Genomic DNA, 25,411 nt, shown 5'->3' with positions numbered 1-25,411 from the left:
CCTGCAGACTGTTCCTGTCATTCCTTCTCTATCTTGCTGCCTTGGTTTTGTGACTGTTCAACCAGGAGAATAAAATCAGCCTGTAACAGGAAGGCAAAGGACTCATATTTTTTGTATAATGTGATTCTACATTTCTCATTCATACAACTTCTTAAAAAGGGAATAGGTCAAGGCTTATCCTGCCACTCCCTGAGGATGTAAAAATGAAGAGTCAACATCTTTAAACTGGTCCCTGTTATGAACAATTCCTTTGCCTCACAAACCATGATTTCCTGCCCCACCTCCCTTTCTGTGTTGAGCTCATCTTGAGCATGCAGGAAGTCACTTTCAGACTGAATTCAATTTTCCCCATGCCTTTTCCCCAACTCATCTGCAAGTTCTGGGATCTGCGCTAATACATTAATTACTGGACATCTACGCAACATATGTTGAGTAAGTACCTACGTGGTAAAAAGGCCTTTGCTGCTGGGTATTCCAGGAAATAAAATGACATATATGTGTGTGTGTGTGTATATATATATATATATATATATATATATATATATATATATATCTGAAAAAAAAACAATGGCAGAATGCAGAATGTCAGGCATGAGATACGGTATATAAAAATATGTTTTGTTTCCGTTGTCTGGTTTGCACATTATATGAAAAACATACAAGTAATTGAATATATCTGAAATTGCAGTACTAGAGTAAATTTATTAACCATTATTTGTCAGTGCTTTACAAGATAAAGTCATAGAATTTTAGAATTTAAACAGTCCTCTAAGACCTCCTGATACAGTTTCCCATTTTCTTAGTAGGTACATGTGACTCATGAAGAAATAAGTAAATTTTTTCTCATAAGCTACACAATTAGTTGGTGAAAAAGCTAAGACTAGCATTCAAATTTTAACACCCAATGTCATTATGTTACAAATTCCAATTTCTTTAGCATTCATTATTTCTCACAAAATAATCCCAGCATAACCTTCCAAATTTATATCCTGCTTCTTTGCAATGTTAGACAGGAATGTTGTCTCCTTTGCCCTCCACGGTAGTCCTGCCTGCTTTCTTGAGCTCTCCATCCTTACCCTAACCTCCCACACACTCACACTGCTGTCTTCTGTCTGCTCCTCTTCTAGCAGTAGTGTGTTAGCATACCTTTTTCAAATGATCAGATTTGGAAAAAGACAAAGTGGATTTTAGTTCCAACTATTCTGTTTGCTTGTCTTACTTTGTGCACCTACTCAATTACTGCTCTACACCTCTGTTTCATATATTATGAAAAAAAAAAACAGTATTTAATCATAGGGATGAGGTAATTCAGAAGTAGTGCCCATTAATGTATGGAAAGTATATTCTGATAGTTCTTGCCTGGATGTGCTAAGGAATGAGATGTATGACAATATGATAACATGAGCAAAAAATGTCAAATCCTCTTAAACTAAAAGCCACTTTACAATTGTGAAGTAGTCGCAGACTTTCACAAAATGCCTGTCAACTGTAATTGTGTTTAATCTCAATTTACCAGAATAAATAAATTTCTTACCAATTTGTGAAATTCCCTGTCTGTTTCTAATTATGTTCCACAAGTCATACGATTGGTTTAAGTTGATTCTCTCAAACTTGTTTAACAAGTTAGATTCTAATTACATGAGATTTCCTCCTTTGTCCTCAACTATAGATCACACGTAATACATGACAGTCATTCATTTGAGTGGGAATCTCAAAGCAGTTGAATAGGCAGAACAAAGAACCTCTTCACTAAGGATTAAAATGTATAGGTAAGTCCTTTGTAGCTTTAAAAGTTTTACTATATCTGACAGTATGTGAAAATTATAAAGAAGCTTAGGAAATTTTGACTATGTCTAGCAAACCTCTAGTTACTTCTCTGAAAACTTTGTTTAAACCCTTAGATATTGTTTAGATAATATGCTTGATATTATTTCCATAAGGTACATAGTTGCTTAGCTGAATTTTTAATAAAACTAATAAGCCCAAAAATACTGCTTAGCATTATAGCAACCTATCTTTAAATAAGGAAGTAGTTTTGTTTCTCACGGGTAGTATTTCAAAAAGTGGATTTTAAAAGTATAACTAGGAAATAATTCTTCTGTTGTTTAGAACTTTTAGAGGGTTCTGTATTTTGACTTCCATTAGAGTTTTATTGCTAGCTATTAAATAAATATGCCATGAATCCTAAAGTACACTTTTTAGAAAGTAAGTATGGTATTTTTCTACTTTTTATATAGATGAGGAATTATTTTCAAGAAAGTTCTTGCTAGTGTTTAAAAAAAATGTCTCTCTGGTTTTCTTTTTAGTTAATGAATAATTGTTTTCATATAATTTCACATAAAAAAGCAAAAAGTTGTGGGCTAATCGACTCACATGTTAAAATCTCAAAACAATGAATAAATTATATAACTGCATGTGTTTATGTGTGCCCTTGAGTATATGTGTTATGCACATTATTTTTCTATGAAAACGGGCAAACATGATACTGATTAGTCATATTGAAAGGATCAAAAAAAGCATGAACAATGTGTCGGCTATGATAAGAGCAGTTGTATTTATTTTAAATCTCTTGAACATTGGAAAATTCAATCAAAAGTCAAACCGTTTTAAATAATAAAAATAAACAGACAATTATGTGCACTTGAATATGAGTAAAAAGTGGATAGCTGTCTAAGCTTCCAATGGCAGAAGAAATAAAATTATTTCATATTCATATAATAGATATAAGAAATTTGTTTAAGTAGGTTAAAAACCTATGAACTAATTTACATACTGAGTTTGTTCTCATTTTATGTAAAAAAATCACAAAATTATATTTCTCATCAGCTACTACTTTGTAAAGTTACATGGGAGAAAGTCTAATAAAGAACATAAAACATAATCGGGTTTATTGTATGAAAGCAGTGAATTGATGCATTATATTTTTTATTATTCTTAAACTATAATAGTCTAATATTGTTTGAGTAATATAGTACATTTTAAAATGTATTTTGCTGAAACATTTTAATTTTAAAGAAATTGCTGTGATTTTAAAATGTTGCCCTTATAAGCAGCCAAATGTATATCAAAACATTCAATGGAAAATAATAAAAGAAGACATGTAAATAATACAAATATTGAAAGAGTTGTACAATTTTAGAATGCTATGGATTAATCAAATTTCTAAGTTGATCCATTATTGTACAGGAAATTTGACAATCAGAGCCAACCTTGCCAATTACAAAGAACTCTTCTATGGAATTTTGGTTTCTAAGGATCACACTTTTTGGAGTATTTTGTCTCTTACACAGTCTGTATCGACTCCTAATATATAGTAGCTGGGTGTCCATATCCTGTAACAGAAGGGAAATGAAATTGTACAATATATATTTTTAGGTAATTCTAGGTAATTTTGACATAATTTTAGATAAATCTTCAGGTAAATTCTGAAATAATTTGGTTGAAAATGGGCTGTCTCAGATGATTGGATTGCTTTTTTTATAAAAATTCAACTCCCAGCTCTCTTCCAAGCTGCTGCAAGGTGAAATGCTCCTTTCTTTATCTACCTTGTTCTCTCCTTCCCTGAAGAAGGAAATTCTAGCATAGGGCACACCAACAGCTGTGTTAACTCATTTCAGATCCTTGGTCATTCTCAGGTTCACCATGGGAATATCTATGACAACTAGATTACATAAAAAGTATGAGATGGGGTTTGGAAAACAGGATAAAGATTTATAAACTAGAATTCAGAATGTGGTTTATGGAAAGATTTAAGGTAAATGAGCATATCTCAGCTCAGGAACAGACAAGTCTTAGCAGGACTCTTCCTACCAAACAAATCTTATTTCCATTTTCTTCCCTTTTGTCTGTGCTCAAGACGTGATTAGCTGACTGCAGAGACATGTCAAAGACAATCAGATGCCCTGCTTCCCAACAGCCCAAAAGAACGAGACAAAAGTCGGCGGGGGAAAGCCATCACTATCAAAAATGCATTCCAAATTATACCTGTTGTTTCAATCCTGGTTTTTGAACTGCTATGGCAATTTAGAAAAACATGCTTAAAATTGTAAATCATTAGGCAAAAGATCTATTTCTCCATAGAAATTAGGCAGGTGGACATCAGTTTGTCTTTACAGTCATGAAACCCAAAATAGTGCATTTAAAGTACAAGTTTTCACCTACGGAATCTTGGGCCACATGCTAAAGCAGCCACTGCATTGTCCAAAATGTTTTTCTAATGACAGTATGGGATCAATCCACATACAGGTAGATCAGCTGCAGTCAGTCATCTGGGATTATATGTTTTCTAGAAAATTATCCCATGCCACTTCCAATTTGTCCTCCAGAAGGCACTCCCAATCTATTTTCTCAGAAATTCATAACTTACCTAATTCTTATGCTACTGCAACTCCCAAATAGCTATGGCACCCCTAAAATAAGTCATGAGAAAGGAAGTCAATATCTACTGTTATAAGAGAACCTGAAGTTATCCAATCCCATTTCTTAAAAGATATTGTTTCAACTTGAAGGATCCCATTCCTTTGAGCAAAGAAGACTTGGTATGATTTCACAGTTTTGGGGAGTATTCTTTGTCTAGCTTTAGTATATGCTAATGACATGTAAAATAAAGCATCATCCCAAGTCTCAAGTCATTAATTGGATAACTGCCTATGATAGTTATAAATAAAAGGAACTTTAGAAAAGTTTATACTGATGAGTCATTCAGCAGAAACATGAAGCAGATTCTATGAAATATTTACAGTATCTGTTTGCCAGAGGTTTGAACAAGTGTATCAATGATTAATAAAATAATATATGCACTCAGGGTTCAAGGTAGTGGTGCAAAAAGTCATTGATGGGCATGGTGGTGCATGCCTGTATTCCTTTAAGGCTGAGACAGGAGGATCACTTGAGTCCAGAAGTTCAGTGTTGCAGTGAGCTGTGATTGTGCCACTGCACTCCAGCTGGGTGACAAAGCAAAAACCTGTCTCAAAAAAAGATTAAAAATTATAAATAAATAAATAAAAGCCACCGAGTCTATTTTTTCCAAGCTAGACAAGTTTTTATTCTGATAAGCTTACTTCTTAGCCAAGATATACACATGAGTTTAATAGTGCAAGAATAAATTAAGATGTAGCATTTTCTTCTCTGCTGAATATTTCTGTCAGCATAAAGACATGCCACACTATCTCCAATTAAAAAAAAATCCCTCCCTTGACACATATCCCCTGTCCAGCTATTGCCTCATTTCTCATCTCTTACTCTTAAAGGCAAAACTATTTTAAAGATCTGTCTAGACTTACTGCTTCTATTTTTATTTTATTCCTCCATTAACTTTGTTTTGCTTTTTTTTATTATTAAGCATATCACATATAAAGTCTAATTTTAAAAAAATGAGCCTTATAGCATCCCCAGTACCTTAGAAGACCCTGTGGGCACCTCTGCAATATGTCCTGTCCACTCACTGACCTTTCCCCACTTTTCACAGTGTAACTGTTATGTGGCATTGTATCCTCATTTCCTTCATTTTCTTCATGGTTTTAACATCATGGATATATTCCCCAAAAAAATATGGTTTAATTTTACCTGCCTTTGAAATTTGTATAAATGAGATCAATATATATGTTATAGGCAATAAAGTAAGCATAGCTTATTCATGTTCACAGCTATATAATATTTCAAAGTAAGACTGTCCCATAACTTATATATCCACTTTTCTAATATATTACCATTACAGATGATGTAGCGCTGAATATTCTTTCACAGGTCCAATGGTACGAATATGCAAGAGTTTCTCTTGGGTATGTTCCTAGAAATAGATTTTCTGAGTCAAATGGTGTATGCATTTTTATCTTTATTCTCTCTTTTCCCAGTGCAAATAGTTTCTGCTTGTCACAGCTTTGAAATAGCTCTTGTCTTGCTCTACATCGCAAAATCCAGGGGTCAGATCTCAGTGGGTTTACATAATCACTCCACCAAAGACCATTGTTTTCTTGAAACATGATCTTCACAAAGCTTCCAAAACATTTTTCCTGTTTTTTTGCCTACTCAATGGGTCAAACTTTTTGAGTTTCTGTAACTAGATTCTACTCATTTTCCTGTCCCCCAGATTTTGAGTGCTTTTCTTCTGTAGCCCCACTTACATTCTGTGTGATTCCATCAGGCTAATGGTTTTCATAAGCTAATGATCTCTCAAATCCACTATCATTCACTGGAAAACACAAAATGCTCTTACTTCAAAGCAACTTTTAATATCAAATGGCAAAATAAATCATTTTGAATCCTACATACCCTAGTGCTTTATTTATACTTATACATCTTTTATGATATATATAATTATGCCTTATATTATGCTTTATTCATTCATTAATCTATTGAGTGTCTAATTGGAGTGAAGAGCTGTTATGTCTCGTTATACAGAACTGAAATAAAGAAGCCCAGACCTTGCTCTCATGGTACTCACTGGGTAGACAGACACCAAAAAACATTAAACAAGCAAATACCTACCGAATTAAAGTTGCAGTGGTGCTGTGAAGAAGAGTTTAAGAACTTTGGGTAATTAAGATAAATGGAAACTGTCACTGAAAACATTTACTCTGTTGAAATCTCAGCAGAGCAAACCGAAGTCTTTACTTAAAACCACAAACTTTCCTATCCGAAAGACTGGTGATTAACATGGGACTGGTGATTAACATGAGACTATGTAATTTCATTATGATTTGTTTAATACGATAACACTGAAATAAGTATTATAATAGTGAAAACTAAACCAGTCTAGAAGCTCATGGAAGACCTCTCTGAAGAAGCATTGTTTAAGCAGAAACTTAAAGGGAGGCAAGAAGCAGATTATACTTGTTCTTGAAGAGCATATTAAAGATCTGGGATTATATCCTCAGAGAAACACAAAATTGTTAAAGATGAAAGAGGGCCGAGATGTTATTACGTTAGAATTTTTAGGCTGGGTGTAGTGGCTCATGGCTGTAAGCCCAGCACTTTGGGAGGCCAAGGTGGGTGAATCACAAGGTCAAGAGATCAAGAGCATCCTGGCCAATATGGTGAAACCCCGTCACTAATAAGAATACAAAACTTAGCTTGGCATGGTGGCACATGCCTGTAATCCCAGCTGCTTGGGAGGCTGAGGCAGGGGAATGCCTTGAACCTGGGAGTAGGAGGCTGCAGTGAGCTGAGATCACACTACTGAACTCCAACTTGATAACAGAGTGAGACTCCGTCTCAAACAAAAAAAAAAAAGAAAAAAAAAGAAAATTTAAAAGATGATTCTAGCTTCATATAGAGAACAATCTCTGTGGAGACAGGAGTTATCTATTGATGAAGTGAGACTAGTTGGAGGCTAGTTCAGTATTTCAGAAAATGGATAAGCGTGGCTGGGATTAAGTGGTGGGAGTGGCAGTACAACTTGAGACATGTTTAAGAAGCTGAAAGAACCAGATTTGACATTCAATTGGATGTGAGGGATGAGAGAGGTATCAAGTATGATTTTCAGGCTTTTTACATGAGTAACTTGGTGAATTTTAGTGTCATTTACTAAGAAAGAAAATGTCAGAAAAAGGCCTATTTGATGAGGCAAAGGAAGGTTGTGAGAATTAGAAAGAAGATGATCAATTCAGCTTTGGAAATGCTGAATTCTAAGCACTGAATAGAGATATGTGAAAGATGCAGCTGGATATTATAGTCTGGAAATCATATACACATCAGGGTTTCTCAGGTGTAGTTTTTAGTTTGTCTCTGTCTGAATCCCCCAGGCTACTTGTTTAAAATGCAGAACTCTGAGATGCAAAACCAGACCTACTGAAATAGTATGGGTGGGTACTGGATTCAGTACAGAAATTTGCACTTTTCCAAGTCTTCAAGTAATTATTTTCTTTTTACTTTTTTACTTTTTTCTTTTTTTTCTTTCTTTTTTTTTTTTTTTAGATGGAGTCTCTCTGGGTTGCCTAGGCTGGAGTGCAGGTGTATGATCTTGGCTCACTGCAACCTCCTACTCCCAGGTTCAAGGCATTCCCCTGCCTCGCCCTCCCAAGTAGTTGGGACTACAGTCATGCCTGGCTGATTTTTGTGTGTTTAGTAGTAATTTTGTATTTTAGTTGGCCAGACTTTAGTAATTTTGTATTTTAGTTGGTCAGGCTGGATTCAAACCCCTTACCTCAGGTGATTTACCCACGGCCTCCCAAAGTGCTGGGATTACCTGGCTGTCTTCAAGTAATTCTTATGCACACAAACATTTGAGAACTATTGGCTCAGATGGTAATTGAAACTGACTGAATGAGATCAACTAGAGAGGAAGGAGAATACCCAGGACAGAGCATAGAGCAACACCAGACACTTAAGGTTGAATAGAGGAGAATCAACTAGCCAAAGATATTTAAAGAGGAGGTGGGATAAGAAATAAAAAGAGTATGGAATCATGGAAATCAACAGAAAAAGAGTGTTTCAACAGAAGGGGATATTCAAGGGTGAGAAAGGCTGCTAAGGGGACTATGTAATATCCTTCTTCAGTAAGGCATGAGTACTTTAAGGCAAGGACAATTCTTTGGCCATCTTTAAAAAAGTGTCCTAAGTGCCTGGCAGAATCTTATAATAAGTACTCAATAGCTATTAGTTTTTCCTACACTTATTCAATAAGCACTGTATCTATAAAGTGCCTATCATGTCTTGGATTGCAAAAAACAATAAAACTTCAGAAAAAAAGCACAGACAAAAAAGTCAAGAGGTGTAAATGCTGGCCCCTCTGTGGTGCCACTTAATCAAACTGAAGATCAGTTTATCTATCTGCATAATAGGAAAGTTGGAGTGAATATTTTGGAAACTCTCTTCCATTGCTAGCATTCTATGATTCCACAGAATGCTATCAATCTTATAAAATGTTATAAAAATACGTTGTACACCTTGAATATATAAATTTATATTTTTCTATTAAATATTTTAAAATAAAAATAAAGTACCTCTATTCTATTGCCTGTTTTTAAAAATTATATTATTTTTAGCCATCATTGGGTTCTACATATAGAAAGACTACCAAATTTACAATTTATTGAACATACACCAGAATCTAAGGACTTTATAAACAGCATCTTATGTAATCTTCACAACCCTCTGAGGCACGTAATTATCTCCATTTTATGAATGAGGAAACTAAGACTCAGAGAGGTTTTGTTACTTCCCAGTGATCACATGGGTCTGTCTGATTATAAAACTCACGGTTATCACTATTGTAATATATTACCTTTCTGCATTACCTGTGTAGTAATTCAAAACACAGGCCTCTGGGCAGGACTAGTATTTCATAGTAGTCTTTATATAAAAAGAGAACAAAGAGAGTAAGCAAGTACATTTGTTCAATAGACAGAAAGACAAGTTTGTTCAGGACACAGAAAGATATCCCATTCTTAGGTGGCTTTTTGTGCCAGTATTGGATTCCATGGCAAGGTTCACAAAGTAGACAGAGCCTGCTTTCCATCATCTAACCTATCCTTTTACTGTACAGATTCACTTAATAAACAGATCATTGAATACTTTGGGAGATACAGCAGAAAACAAACCACAGTTGGTGCCTGCTTTCATTTTATTTGATTTACCAATCACTGACATAAGACCAAATGCCAGACATTGAGTTGTGTTAACAAATTTTTAATTCATTATACTCATAACAACAAGGAGGTAGGTATTATTGTCACTTCCATTTTGCAGACAGGGAAATTGAGGAGTTAGGTGGCTTCCTAGGTTCACACAGCAAATAGACGGCAGAAGTGAGATTTGAACCCAATTAGTCCAGTCTCGGGGTCTGTGCTCTCCACTGCTATCTTGTGCTGTCTCTCTCATGGAGCAGTTTGTTGAGACAGGTTGTGGATGAGGAGACAGGTCATAAACATATAAGCAGACAGATCATCTAAGGGGAATAAAGTGTTTGCGAAGATTGAAAGTATTTAGGAGTGGTGGGAGGAGCTATACATGGCTAGTCATGGAAGGAAGAAGGAGCCTTCTTGTTAAGAAGGGAGGAGGAAGAGAACAGTGTGAAGGTGGTGAGGAAACTTGCTGATTCTTCATTCAATGACAAAGAAAAAAACTAAAATCCAAAGAAGGGATTTGCTTCCTGTCGATCAGCTTTTTCTGATTACAGCAGCTTTTCCCTCTCACCCCTCCCTGTACCGTGCGTACTGCCTCCCTGGATAACAGAATATATGGACAGCATTTTTCATGAGCTCTGAGGAACACATTACATAGCATCAAAAGTATTCATTTCATAGACCTTGGAACTTTGTTCATTTCATTATAACACAAAATCATCCTGGGGAAATAAAACTGAGAAGCTCTGTTCTTTCCTCTGCTTCTGAAGACAATCTAGGCAAGAAGCCAGTAGGATGAAATTCAGAGGGGACTGAATACAAGATGTTGTTTTTAAAAATATATTGATGCAACTAAATATTACTCAAGCACATTTCACAGAACTAATCTTGGGTTTGGTCTGTGATTCACTAAAAGCCACCTTTTATCTCTGAGAACAATTATGATTTAGTAGATATAGTTAAATAGAATGAACCATGATGAATACAAATGAGGCTCTGATTCCAGTATCCACTCCTGTCTACTAAGTGAGCCTCAATCAGTTGCTGTGAGAAAATAATTTCAGTAAATTTCTGGATTCTCTATTCTATTATGTCATCTGACTTATTTCACCCAATGTGTGCTGAAACTTATTTATTTAACCTGTGCATTTAATGAAATATTTCTTTCTTATTTATTCTACTCCATCATTCACGGTGCCTCCCTTCTCATCTCCTCACTCCCATCCCCAAAATGTTTAACATTGTAACCAATGTTATGGTTTAGGTCTATCTATAAAAAATCAAATCAAACATTGGAGGATGCACACATTTGAAGCAAAAAATATTGCCATGCACTCCTTTAGAGTGTGATGTGCCAAATTTCTCACCTCTTTGGGACACATTTTGTAGAGATAATGATGAGTGAAGAATATCTTGGCACTTTCTATTGAGCAATACAAATCAGATCACACTGAGTTGTATATAGGAGCTTCTAAATCCTTCATTAATTTATATCCTACAGAAAGTTAACATGGATCATGTGTTACCTGACAGGGAAACATTCTGAGAGATGCATCGTTAGGCGATTTTGTCCTTGTGCAGACATCACAGAGTATACTTACATACACCTAGATAATATAACCTACTACACACCTAGCCTAGTTAGGTGTGTAGTAGGTTATATCACCTACACACCTATTACTCCTTGGCTACAGACCTGTAGAGCATGTTATTATACTGAATACTGTAGGTAATTGTAACACAGTAGTAAATATTTGTGTATCTACATATGTCTAAACATAAAAAGGTGCAGTAAAAATGTATATAACAATCATATGGGACCATGTCACACATGTGATCTGTGAGTGACAAAGATATTGTTATATGTTTCATGACTTTACTTATATGATAGAGTCAGTACATTTTGATGAAGTAATAAGTTAAAGTTTTGAACATTTCATAATAATCCTATAGCAAAGAGGATTGCATATGTAGTTGGACTTTAGAAAACAGAAGAATCTATTGTACCTTCAGTATAATCACTCCACTTTGTCTCTGATCTTTTCAAATCTAATTGTATCTTAGACCCTGCTAAACAAAACATAGTCCTTGAACCAACAGAACTGACATCACCTGGGAGATGGTTGAAAATGCAGACTCAGGTCCAACCCAGATTCACTCATTTAAAATTTGCATTTTAATAGGCAATTCACATATCCACTAAAAATTAAGAAGTACTGGACTAAAAAACTGCTATATACAGTTGCAACCTTAGTCTCCCAAATTCCCAAAATAGAGGAAAGGTGTACAGCAAGATATTTCCTTGTGTGTTGAAATAGGAATAAACATGTTCTCTAACCTAAGTGTGCAATAGATTTCCCCATTCCTCTCACTGAATGCCTTGGCAAGTTAGAACTCACAGAGCAGCGTATTCCTGAGTACTGGGAATATTGTGCTCCTCAAAATGCTAGGCATTTCAGAAATAAATGTTTCTGTGATTCGGTCAGTTTGGGAAACAGTGCTGTTTCATCAGATAAGGTTACTAAAGGAAAAGAAGAAATAGAATCGTGAATGTGCAAAGAGCAATTGGCTTTTTGTCATTTGGCATCTTGAGGATAAACATGAATTTTCCTCTAGGCTTTTTCAGTCCTTTTTCCACTCTGACACATGACAGTTGATGGAAATGTGTGACACATCTCCATGGTCCAACCAGGTTTAAAGCAATTTCCAATGCACTATTTGTAATTCCACCCAGAAAATAAGAAGATGCAAGTGAGTGGGAGGAACATTATCCTAGAATTAAGTACTTGAAATTGTATAAGAAGTAAATCATTTCAAAACTCTGATGTGTCTTAACCATTATGTGTGAGAAATTGCTTGACATCAATAGTAACACACTCCTGTATTCCAGTATCTCACTAACAACTGTTGTCTAGGAAATAGCACTGAAACCTGAACTGAATGGGCTATTGAGTCTTTTTCTGTTCTGGAAGTTTAAGTCTGCCATCATTGTCAGTTACTCACAGGAAACTTGGTAATTTTGGTATTCCAGTAAGTTAACAATCATTAAAAGGTAAATTTAATTTTAACCACTTTATTGAAATAAAATTACAAACCAGAAAGTTCACCTGTTTAAGGTGCACAATTCAAAGATTGCTACTATATGTATAGAGACGTGCAACCATAACCAAAATTTAATTTCAAAATATTTTCATCATCTCAAAAGATATTCAGGTGCACATGATATTCAAGTACTCATTTCCCAAGAAGCATTTTTACAATAAAATTTCACATATTTAAACTGTCATGAGTATTTCTTTATAATTTGCAATAGCTGGCAAAATTATGTCATGTCAATAAAAGTTAGAAAACATCTTTAGTTAAAAATAAAGGGGGAAGAAAGGAAAGAAAATGAAAAGAATGAATGAATGAAGGAAGAAAACCGGTCATTTGGAAACTAAATCCCGATAGGAAAAATATTATTTTTGGCCATTTTGGGGGGAAATAGGCAAGGAAACAAGCAAGTCTTTAACTAAGTAGATTTTTCTTGTTTTGAAACTAGTATGAGCTTCATGGCTCTGTCAATGACTACACTTTCTGGAACTCAGAAAAAATATTAACATTAAACAGCAGTGCCCTCTACAGTACATATTGGGCTATCCCTAACTAACATTAATCAGTAAGGAGACAGCTAACTTGTCAGGGCTGTCTGTTACAGTTCTTGGTAACAGGTTACCAACACTCAGTACATGTCCTTAAACGCCAGTAGAGTCAATAAAATATTGTGCCCATTACTTTGCAAATCTGGGACTCCAAGAGAAATGTACTTAAAATCCATCAAATTCCAGAAAAAAATATTTTCATTTCTTCTATTGTTTTCAAATAATTTAAGCAGACTCATCCTTGTAGACGGTGCCATCCCTACCATAATACCACCATGCTCATTTGCAGACAGAAAAGCCCTTATAACCTGAATTATGGAGGCAAGAATCCACACTTTCGGCAGATTTACAATGCCAGAAAAGATTACTTTCCTTACCAAATTAAGTGTATATTACATGTAAGAGAGCAGTAGCCAGAATATGTCTTTAAGCCTTCAATTGATTCTTCACAAAAATGGCAAGTAGTCTTCAGACATCTATTGACAATTATGCAAGACTGACTCTATTATTAAATATGGGAATATATGCTGTGTGAAAGAAAACCTGGCAAACTCTACTGACCTGCGTCAGCAGCATTCTTGAAACCCTACTCAGCAGTCTACATCATCCTCCTAGCCAGGCCATTGCTTGAAGAAGAAGAGGTCTGAGAGTGACAATACAAATATGCCATCTCCTTCCTCAGTTTAAAATAAGATATATATCATATGAGGATCAGAAACAGCATCTGAAATTTCTTGCCTTGCAAATTATGAATTCAGAGCTGTATCAGAGCTCTGACTTGAAAGGGAAACACTTCAAGTTTCTTTAAATAAGTCTTCTGCAGTCAAGAAGTTCTTTCCCTGAAAAGGCTACAAAATCAGCCTGCCTTATGAATAAAGACTCTTGGCTTTAGTATAAGCCACATTCTTTTATAGACTTTTCAATACTGAATCAATTTCTGCTCTTAGCCAATGCCTATCTAGGAACAGTTCTTGACTGTATTAAATATACAGAACCCAGAGTAATGAGATCACTGTCTTTTAAAATAAAGGCATTATTAACTGGTGGAGGGAGACAGATAACAAACAAAATAAGTAAATTGTAGGGCATATTAGAAAGTTATAGGTGTACTATAAAATAATAAAGCAAATAATAAAGCAGAGAGAGGAGGTGCAATTTTTAATAGGGTAGTTAACAAGGTCCCGCTAAGAAGATGTCAAATGAGCAAAGACATCCAGGAGGCGAGGGAGCAAGCCTTGTGAAAACTTTAGGCAAGAGTGTTCCAGGCAAAGGAAAGAGCAAGCACAAAGTCCGAGAGGTAGAGAGAGCCTATTGTGCTTGAGGAGCAGCAAAGAGGCCAGAATGTCTGGAGCAGGATATGGAAGTAGAGTGAAGTAAAAGATAAAGTGAGAGACCTAAGGAGATTTTTAACCATATTAGAAATTAGAAATTCCTGGAAGAAGTTCCTTGATGCAGCACCAAGAAATTAAGAGGCAAAATATTACAAGATAAATATCCACAGCTGTTCTGGATGTCTAATAAACATGTTCACTATGACATGTTGATTTTAAATAGTTAAAATATTCATTTTAAATATTCTAGAAAACCTTAAAATATGTAAAGACAAAGTCGCCGCACACAAGAAAAGCATATGGCACTCAGCATGAAGTCCTTATTAGGTGATTAGTGTAGCACCACAGGTAGTGTAGTTTGTGCCAAGACCATTTTTTAAATTAGAGATTTCCTTCCATTTTTGGTGGGGGAGGATGTTTGCTTTAAAAAGTAGCACAAATTTGCAAAATAGAAAATAAGAATAAGGGTTGAGCCTATATCTGTGAACTAATAGGGAAAACTGATATGAAATTAAACCTTTGACCTTGGTCTCATTATACTATGCCCTAAGTACCTAAAATAACCAGCTACTGATTGATGGCTTAATGTAGTAGGTGTGGTCCTTCTATCAAATTTTTAAATAACCACACACTCATGCATCCAGCATGAGTAATTATTTATGTTGTTTTCATCATTACCAAGAATTAGCATAGGCTGGTAATTAGCATAGGCTGGTAAATGAACCACACACAAAATTTCATATTTCTTTCTCTTCTATTTGTAAGCCAGAATAGTTTCATTTTCCCTGGGTCATAAATCATTCACTGGTTTTTAGTCTCATATGTAAAATGATTTCACTCAATGCAATTGTATTATCATATGATTGTAAATATTAATTGATAGCTACCTAAATTATATACATGTAATATTGCATATATAAGTTACATATATTATAAATTATATAATATATATGTAATCATAACTGCCAATTGTTTTCTCTTATTACTAGATACCTAAGGCTATAGTAATGGAAAATTCTTTATTATATCAAATTCACGTGTGTCTATGTATATGCCTAGAGATTCATATTGTAGGTCTGCATTTTTTTAATCCAAAGGTAGCGAAATGAGTGATTTCACATACTCTTTTACAGAGCTTCAAATACTACCTCTAAGACAATGAATTCATAAAGAACACTTCCAGTTCCAAGATCTTTGCTCAGCCTAGACCCATCTTACCAGCTGACTGCTGGGAATTAACACAAAAATACTAACAGTTATTAAAGTTAAAATTATTATTAGAACATCTCAATAAAACTCAAATTGTCTAGTCATGTGACTAGTATAACTAACTCCCCAGTCACACAAGATCAATCTTCAGTTTCATCTTGGACTTCTACTCTTGCCGCTGGCACTAAATTCTTTACCAGGGAATGGTCCTAATTTTTCATCTTCCATATTTTCCTCAACCATTTGTTTTCCATCCGTAGCCCCTTCATGGCCCTTGGCACTTCATATCCTATTAATGGACTAGTAAGTTTGTCTGCGCAAGGAGACCTTCTGCCTCATAACTCCTGCCTCTTGCAGCCCAACCAGGCCACCAGATTAACCTTTCTAAAACACTGCTGTTTTTCTGTAACTCCTCATTTTAAAAAGCTCAGGGATACTCTAAAGCCAAGAAAGAGTCCAAGCCCATTACTCACGAAGTCTTCCATAATCTTGACCAGCTTATTTTCTAGATTGTTTTCCATATAAGAACAACACTGGGCCAATTACTGTTTGCCAAACAAACTTTGCACTTCTGCCTCTTCTGTTCCTATTTCTTCATTTACCCAGAAGGCCAACCCATCTTTCATGGCACAGCTCACATGTTACATGTTCCACAAAGACTGATTGCATTTCCTCCTCCCTTCTCTGAGTGAAGGATTTTTATGATAGTTTCAAGGGATGGAAGTGCAGTTTTGTTACATAAATGTATTGCATTAAAGCCTGGGCTTTTAGTGTAGCCATCAATTGAATAGGGTACACTGTACACATTAAGTAATTTGTCTCCCTCATTCCCCTCCCAGCCTTCCACATCTCCATTATTCTACTCATTCTGTCCATGTGTATGCATTATTTAGCTCCTGTGTATAGGTGAGAACATGCAATATTTGACTTTTTGTTCCTGAGTTGTTTTGCTTAAGATAATAGCCTACAGTTCCATCCATATAGCTGTAAAAGACATGATTTTTTCCTTTTATAGTTGAGTAGCATTTATATATATATACATACATACATACATATATACATATATACCACATTTTCTCTATGTAGTCATCTGTTGATAGGTTTAATCCATATCTGCAATAAACATATGCATACAGGTATCTTTTTTGGTATAATTTATTTGTTCAGGTAGATACCCAATAGTTGGATTACTAGATGAAATGGTAGTTCTATTTTTAATTATTTCAGAAGTCTCCACATTGTATTTCATAGAGGTTACACTAATTTACTTTTCCACCAAAAGTGTGTAAGTGTTTCCTTTTCTCTGAATCCTCACCAACATCTATTATACTTTGACCGTCTAATGGTATAACGGGATATCTCATTGTGGTTCTAATTTACATTTCTCTGACAATCAGTGTTATTGAGCACTTTTTATTTGTTTTTGACCATTTGTATGTCTTCTTTTGAGAAATGTCTATTCATTTCTTTAGTCCACTCTTTAATGGGGTTATTGTGCTTTTTTGCTGTTGTTATTTGAGTTTCTTATAGATTCTAGACATTAGTCTTTTATAAGATGCATAGCTTGCAAATATTTTCTCCCATTTTTCAGGTTGTCTATTCAACTCTCTTGTTTATTTCTTTTCCTGTGCAGAGATTTTTAGCTTAAGTATCATTTGTTTACTTTTGTTTTGTTGTATTTGCTTTTGAGAACTTAGTCATACATTCTTTGCTTAGGTTAATGTCCAGAAGTTTTCCCTGCATTTTCTTCTAGCATTTTAATAGTTTCAGATCTTAAATTTACCTCTTTAATTCATCTTGACTTGATTTTTGTATATGGTGAGAGACAGAGGTCAATATTATTCTTTGACATACAGTGTTCCAATTTTACCACCACCATTTATTAAATAGTATGTCTTTTTCCCAGTGTATGTTTTTGTAAATTTTGTCAAAGATCAGTTGGCTGTAGGTATGTGGCTTTATTCTTGGGTTCTCTATTCTGCTCCATTAATCTATGTGTCTATTTTTATACAGGTACCGTCCTCTTTTGGTTACTATAGCTTTGCAGTATAATTTGAAGTCAGATCATGTGATATCTTCAGCTTTGCTCTTTTTGCTTAGAATTTCTTTAGCAATTTGTTGATTTTTTTTGTTGTTTTATTTGAATTTTAGGATTTTTTATTTCTAATTCTGTAAAAAGTAACATTGGTATTTAGATAGGTATTTAACTGAATTTGTAGATTGCTTTGAGCATTATGGTCATTTTAATGACATTGGATTTTCCAATGCATGAGCATGGGGTGGTTTTCCATTTGTTTGTATAATCTCCAATTCTTTTATCAGTGTTTGGTAGTTTTCCTTGTAGAGATCTTTTACCTTCTTGGTTAAATATATTCCTAGGTATTTTATTTTTTAATCTATTGTGAATAGGATTGGCTTCTTGACTTGGTTCTCCACTTGGTAATTACTGATGTATAAAAATGCTACTGATTTTAGTACATTGATTTTGCATCCTGAGACATTCCTGAATTCATTTATCAAATCTAGGAGTCTTTTGCAGTAGTTTTAAGGATTTTCTAGGTATAGATCATATTGTCAGCAAACAGAGATAATTTGACTTCCTTTTTTCCAAGTTGGATGTCTTTTACTTTTTTCTCTCGCCTGATAGCTCCTCTATGACTTCATATAATGTGTTTAATAGAAGTGATAAAAGTGGGCATCCTTGCCTCTTTCCAATTCTTAGGTGGAACGCTTTCAATTTTTCCCTGTACAGAATGATGTTACCTGTGGGTTTGTCATATATGCCTTTTATCATTTTAAGGTATGCTCCCTGTATGCCTAGTTTGTGAGGGTTTTTATCATGAAGGGATGCTGAATTTTATCAAATAGTTTTTCTGTATCTATTGAGATGATAATATGGTTTTTAATTCTGTTTATATGGTGAATAACATTCATAATTTGTGTATGTTGAATCATACTTGCATCCCTGGAATAAAACTCAGTTGACCATGACATGTTATCATTTTGATGTGTCATTGGATTCAGTTTTCTATTATTTTGTTGAAGAGCTTTATATAATGTTCATCAGGGATATTGGCCTACAGTTTTCCCTTTGTGTGTGTGTGTGTGTGTGTGTGTGTGTGTGTGTGTGTGTACTTGCCTTGTTTTAGTATCTGGGTAATACTGGTGTCATAGAATGAGTTAGGAAAAATTCCCTCCTCCTCAATATTTTGGAACAATTTCATTAGAATTGGTATCAGTTTTTCTTTATACATCTGGTGGAATTTGGCTATGAATGCATCTGGTCCTGAGATTTTTGTTGTTGTTGTTGAAACATATTTTTTTCTATTAAATTGTTTTACTCATTATTGGTCTGTTCAGGATTTCTATTTTTGCCTGGTTTAATCTGTAGATTAAACCCAGGAGATTTCTACCTGGTTATATGTTTTCAGGATTTATTGATTTCCTCTAGGTTTTCTAGTTTGTAAGCATAGAGTTGTTCATAGTAGTGCTTAATGGTCTTTGTATTTGTCTGGTAGCATTGGTCTCCTTTTTCATTTCTGATTTTATTTGAATCTGCTTTTTTTTTTCTTGGCTAGTCTAGCTAGCAGTCTATCAAATTTCTTCATATTTTCAAGTACCCAACTTTTTCTTTCATTGATCCTTTGAAACTTTTTGGTCTGAATTTTATTTAGTTCTGCTCTAATCATTGCTATGTCTTTTCTTCTGCTATTTTTGAGTTTGGTTTGTTCTTGTTTTTCTAGTTCCTTAACATGCATTATCAGATTGTTAATATGTGATCTTTTAATTTTTTTAACATTGGCATTTAATGCTATAAAATTCCCTCTTAGCACTGTTTTTGTTATATTTTAGAGGGTCTGGTATGTTTTGTCCCCATTTTCATCCATTTCAGATTTTTAAAATAATTTACTCTTAATTTTATTATTGACCCAAAGATCATTCAGGAGCATGATGTTTTTTGTTTTTTGTTTTTTTCCGTGTATTTGTATAGTTTTAAGAGTTCCTCCTGGTATTGATTTCTAGTTTTAGTCCATCGTAATTTGAGAAGACACTTGATATGATTTTGAGTCTTAAAAATTTCTAGAGATTTATTTTGTGGCCTAATATATCATCTATCTTGGAGAATGTTTTATGTACTGATGAAAATGTATATGCTGTGATAGCTGGGCAGAATTTTCTGTAAATGTCTGTTAAGTGCATTTGGTCTAAGTCTAATTTAAGTCCAGTGTTTCTTTGTTGGTTTTCTGTATTGATGATCTGTCTAGTACTGTCAATGGGGGTGTTGAAGTTCTCCATCATTATTGTATTCCTGTTTATCTCTTTTCTTACATACAGTAATATTTGTTTGAAGAATATGGGTGCTCTAGTGTTGGATATGTATATATTTAGGATTGTTACATCTTCTTGTTGTGTTGACCCTATCATTATATAATAATTTTCTTTGGCTTTTTTTACTGTTGTTGATTTAAAGCCTGTTTTATCTGATATAAATATAGTTACTTCTACACTCGTTTGGTTTTTATTTGTGTGGAATAAATTTTTCTATACCTTTGCCTTTAGTCTATATGGGTCTTTATCAGTAAGTTAAGTTTTTTCTAAGTAGCATATAGTTGGAGTTCTGTCATGCAGCCATTTGATTTCTTTCTCTTTGTCATTTCTGTAATTGTTTTATAAGCTGCATGGTTTGGTGTAGTTCTGCTGTGTTGCCATTTTATGCCTTTCCCTTTCTCATTTGTGTAATTGTTTTATAAGACATGTGAGTTTTATATTTTCATTTGTTTTTATGATAGTTGAGTAATGACCTTTCATTCCCATGTTAAGAATTCCTTTGAGCATTTCTTGCAGAGCCAATCTAGAGAGTTAAGAAATTAGTTACTGCAGAAGAGTAGAAAATTAGTATTGACTCTTCTACTCCAAAAGTACCTCAGTGGAGGTAGGTGTCAACACATTCCTCTTCTTTACTATAAAGTTATCTGTGTGATAAGAATGATATAGAGCAAGATAAAAATTGTGGAGAAAAGGTGAAATAGGTAAATTGGTAAACAGGTAAAACTGAATATTTTAAAGAAACACAGTTTTTTTTCTCTTGGTAGTATAAGTTAAAATATAAACACATAGTAATAAATAAACTAATTAAAAATGTATTTTTCTCAAAAGTTTTTTATGGTTATTTAGTCCTTTGTAGTTTATACAGCATGCATGTCATCTGCTCTAATTCTCACAAAATATACTGTACGATAACTGTCGTTATCACCAACATATCACCAAAGACTAAACTCTACAATATTAAAAGGACTTATTCAAGCTCACACAACAGTTACTGGCAGAAAAATCTTCAGTTCTAGAGATCTTGCTGTTATACTTCAGTTTCTTCTATAATAATATCTTAAATTCCAGTGATCTTTAGTTTACACGTTATTGGCAGATACATTGTTTTATTTGATTTAAAAAATCAAATTATGAGGAAGGTATTGTCTTTACCATTTAAATTTTTTTTGAAATCTGAAGCTTAAAATAGTTATGATTAATGTGAGATCACATACCTTATACTTCACAGAAGGAGTACTTGAATCCAAATTTCCTATCTCTAGTCCAGCTCCCTTTTCACATCCCCTTAGAAGTGCTTTATGATGTAGGAATTAAACACTGTGTTTCAAAGTTTAAAATTAATTAAAGAAACCTTTTGTATCTCAGGTTCTTCATTTGAAAGACATGGCTGATATTATAACAAAGGAAACTTCAAAAAAAAAAAGAAATGATTATGTCTTAGTTGGAAAAAATGTCTTGTAGAAAAATTGTTTAATACAACCCTGGGCATATCATCAATGGCAGAAAAAATATCAAGTTCACTTTTGAACTTTTCTATTTAAGGTGGTTGTAAAGCATCCATAACACTTTCAATTAGTCCTTGGAAATGATGATGTGGAGCTCAAAGAGAGAGGTCTGGGCTGAAGATATATCTTAAGAAATATTATTAATAGATGTTGATTCCCTTTGCTTCCCCCAAGTGAGGTCAGGAGAGACATGAAACCCAAAGCTGTCCCATTCCCTGGAGTGTGAAGTAAAATACTCAGGAAAGTGTATGTGAGCGGAAGTTCATGTCTCTTTATTCAAATCTACCTAGTTTCTGTTTCCAGTTCTGTCACTCCTGAATAAACATGTTATTCACTCTCTGAGCCTCACCTTCCCTGTATTTAAAATGCAATCATAACAGAATTTACAAGGCTGTGAAAAAATTGTGAAGATTGATAATGTACATGTACATGCCTGACAGATAAGCTATCACAATAAAAGTATAAAAAGATAAATTTTCCATTTTCATGCAATTTTTTCAAGTCAATAAAATAGAGAGAGGGAAACTGGTTAAATGGGTCACAACGGAATATTTGCTTTGCTGTTTAAATGCAAGCACTAAAAATCTCACTGACCAGGATGCTGCTTTAAAAGCAAAATATTTTCTTGCACAGGTTTCCATTGCATTATGAATAAAAATTCACTGTTTACACACATATTTAGAGTAAACATGCACAATTTGGTTTGTGTTAGCAGCAACGTACAGAGGTTCAACTATAAGTTGCACTGTTAACAAGAGAGCAGCTATTTTTTCAGTTGTTTCTACAGGGTGGAACAATTCCTTCTTAGGTAATTAATTACGGCTTGTGAGATTAAGGTAGTTTGGGCTCCACACCCTTTCTTTGTTGAGTCATATGTCTCACAGTGCTTTTCAGTTATTGAGTTCAAGATGTTTAACATGAACTAAAAGCAAAATTGGCTGTAACGTCGTTCCCATGGGAGGCTCATTCAAGTTAATGTGTATATAGTCTCTAGCCTTTTTATTTTATTTTTTGGGGATTTTAGCCTTCAACTTAATCTTTGTTTACAGTTCTTCTAACTCCACACTTACAGATCCTGACATATAAATTTATCTCTGGAAAAAAAATCAGTCCCTAATTGTTGCAGAAAGGAACAATTTGAGATTTATTTAGCATTTGGGGTTACATTTGCATCCAACTCTGTCTCTCTTTGACTCTTTCACTACTCAGCAGCCATTAATAATTACTGAAATCACAAAAACCAAACATTATGCATTTGTGACTGCATGTAACAGACACAATAGCCCCATAAGGTAACAAGTGGGTAAACTGACACTCAAATAGTTAGTAAATGTCAAACTGACAATTTTCTCCAACTACTGCTGAATACTGAACTCTCAGTCCATGTCAGTGAAAGTCACTTTTTACTAGTGTAGCAAAATGAACAAATAAGACAAATGTAACAAAAAGACATCATAAAGTTACAGCATTTAAAAAATTATTCTGAGGTTATTTTCTTCCTATGTTATATATTTTAAATCCTCTTTTCTTTAAGTGATCATATTTGAACAGGGTAAATTTTTTAAGTGTCTTATGTTTATTCAACAAAATGGAAAATTGGCAAATATATTTCTGCTTCCAACAATCTTCTGAAATGTTACTAGTTCCAGCAACACAGCATACAATGTGCAGGTGCCACAATGCAAAATATCAAGAGGTGCCCTTTTATAGGCCTGTGAGTTGGGTAAATCCCAAACAATACCAAGCAACACTGCAGTGAACTGTACCTCACAGCACAGACCCCCAGAACATTCCCTTCTCACTTATACCAGAATGTCAGCAAAACAAAATAGAAAAATATAAAAATTAGAATATGCCTAACAATAACTGCTTCTCAGCTCTACTAAGGCTTTTAAAAATGAAACATATCTAGAATTAACACAGGCAATAAATATTTATAAATACCATAAATACTTACAAAACACGTATATAACTCAAGCATTCTACAAAGTGTTAAACACTTTGCCTATGTTAAACATCGGCATAAAAATTATGTTTACCTTTAAGGTGTTCACAGCCAAGTGGATAACCTATTGAACTAGAAAAATATACTTTATAACACATAACATGACCCCGCTTAATCTTCAAAACAGCCTTTTGAGGTAGGTATTATTATTCCTATTTTTCAGATAAAGAAAATCTCAGATAAATGACAATATGACCTCCAAGCAAACAAGGGGTAAAACTGGAATTCACACCCAGCTCCTCTGGTGATTTCCCCAGTGTGAGTGTGTGTGACTTTGTATTAGTACAAATTTATGGCTAAAATATGGTAAATCACATAAATCATTGGCTGTTGGAGCAATTCTAATTCATTTCAGGTGCTTCCTATTCTCCCTGATCCTAGTTCTCTGCCTCTGCCGATTTTCAATAATATGGGGAATCTGGTAATGAGAAATGCTACTGTTCTGACCCCTCTTACCACCCCACCCCTGCTTCTTTATCTTCTTCCACACTTCTTCCCACCCAAATGATCTCTCTTCAGTACAATCTTGGGGATGGTGCCCAAGCAAAGAAGGTTACTACAGTACTGTCCAGCACAGTATTTTGGAAGGCATTGCAGTAGAACAGAGAATGATTTGTTGTTATTCTCGAAAACTTTATCACTTGACAGAAGGGAAAGCAATTCCAAACCATAAGTCGGCTTTCCTTATTTTTCCATCAGACTACTTGAATTTCAATCATTTTGTGCTTGGGTGGGGGGGGGGGGGAACTTGAAAGAAAAACCACGAAGGACAACGCTGTTAAGTTCAGTTTCATTTCTAGGAATATATTTCTATGGCTAGAACCGTGTGCAAGAAAAGAGTCCGAGAAAGAAGAAAATCATGAGCACTAAAATGATGGGTGAAATGAATGACCTTTTTTGATCTCTTTCTCTTGCAAGGCCAGCACGTGTACCATCGACTTCAAGGTTTCTGAATCCGTATGTGGTATGTTTCATTGTTGTCGCAGGGGTAGTGATCCTTGCAGTGACCATAGCTCTACTCGTTTACTTTTTAGCTTTTGGTAAGTACCAGAACATTATTACTCTTCAGATTTAATAACTACATACAATATCAGATTTAGTTTGGCATTATTTTATTTATTACTGCTTTTATTACCTAATATATGTGATTATATATCTTACTTGTAATTCTTCCCTAAATATAATTCATGTCTGTATTTTTCCTCAATCAGTATTTTTTCTCTTTCTTATTTTGGCCATTTTTCGTGCCCCAAACATACTTTTTGAGCAAACCAAACCTTGTTATTCAGAAAAGAATTATTCTATCCAAAGGAAACAAAACCTCTCAATAATTTTCTGATCCTAAAATTTACTAATTTTGTTTTTCATTAATACTATTATTTCCTTCATTGACAACCAGATAAAATTATAAAAGTGAAATATTGCAATGAACTTTGAATTTCAACACCTAAAATTTGGATGTTCCTAAGTATTTGTACATTCTTATTAACAAATAATGTTCTGTCTTCTGAAAACAGTGTCTTACAAGCCTAACTGTTATGATGGTCAGGAGACAAAATTTCAGTTGAGAAGTAAAAAGGGGTAAAGTCAAACTTTTTAAAACATTATGTTCTTCAGTTCTCTCTTTTATTTTGTTTAATTTGTATTATTATATCACTAAAAAATAGACAACATGGACAAGAAAAAAATAATATAAAGAATACATACACCATGCTCATTCATAAACAACTTCCCTCAAAAATCTCTGTGAAGGCTCTTTCAGATGCTTTACCATAGATACGTAAAATGTGCCGAGTTTTACTAAATAATATCATAAATTAGAATCTTT

The 25,411-nt window shown here is 34.2% G+C and overlaps 1 protein-coding gene across 1 annotated transcript in view; it reads left to right on the top strand.

Moving 5' to 3' along the window:
* Positions 1-339: 339 nt before the first annotated feature.
* Positions 340-25,411, top strand: part of TMPRSS11D (transmembrane serine protease 11D) — a 60,708-nt gene continuing 35,636 nt past the window's right edge. The window contains exons 1-3 of the mRNA XM_003931894.4: positions 340-432; positions 1,670-1,769; positions 24,502-24,623. Of these exons, the coding sequence (XP_003931943.1) occupies positions 1,762-1,769; positions 24,502-24,623 (130 nt within the window). The 5' untranslated portion in view covers positions 340-432; positions 1,670-1,761. The remainder of the gene's footprint in view (positions 433-1,669; positions 1,770-24,501; positions 24,624-25,411) is intronic.

Source organism: Saimiri boliviensis, chromosome 3, assembly GCF_048565385.1.
Source record: "Saimiri boliviensis isolate mSaiBol1 chromosome 3, mSaiBol1.pri, whole genome shotgun sequence".
Taxonomy (NCBI): Eukaryota; Metazoa; Chordata; class Mammalia; order Primates; family Cebidae; genus Saimiri; species Saimiri boliviensis.
Note: the sequence above shows the minus strand (reverse complement) of the source record. Positions and strands in the feature narration are given on the sequence as shown.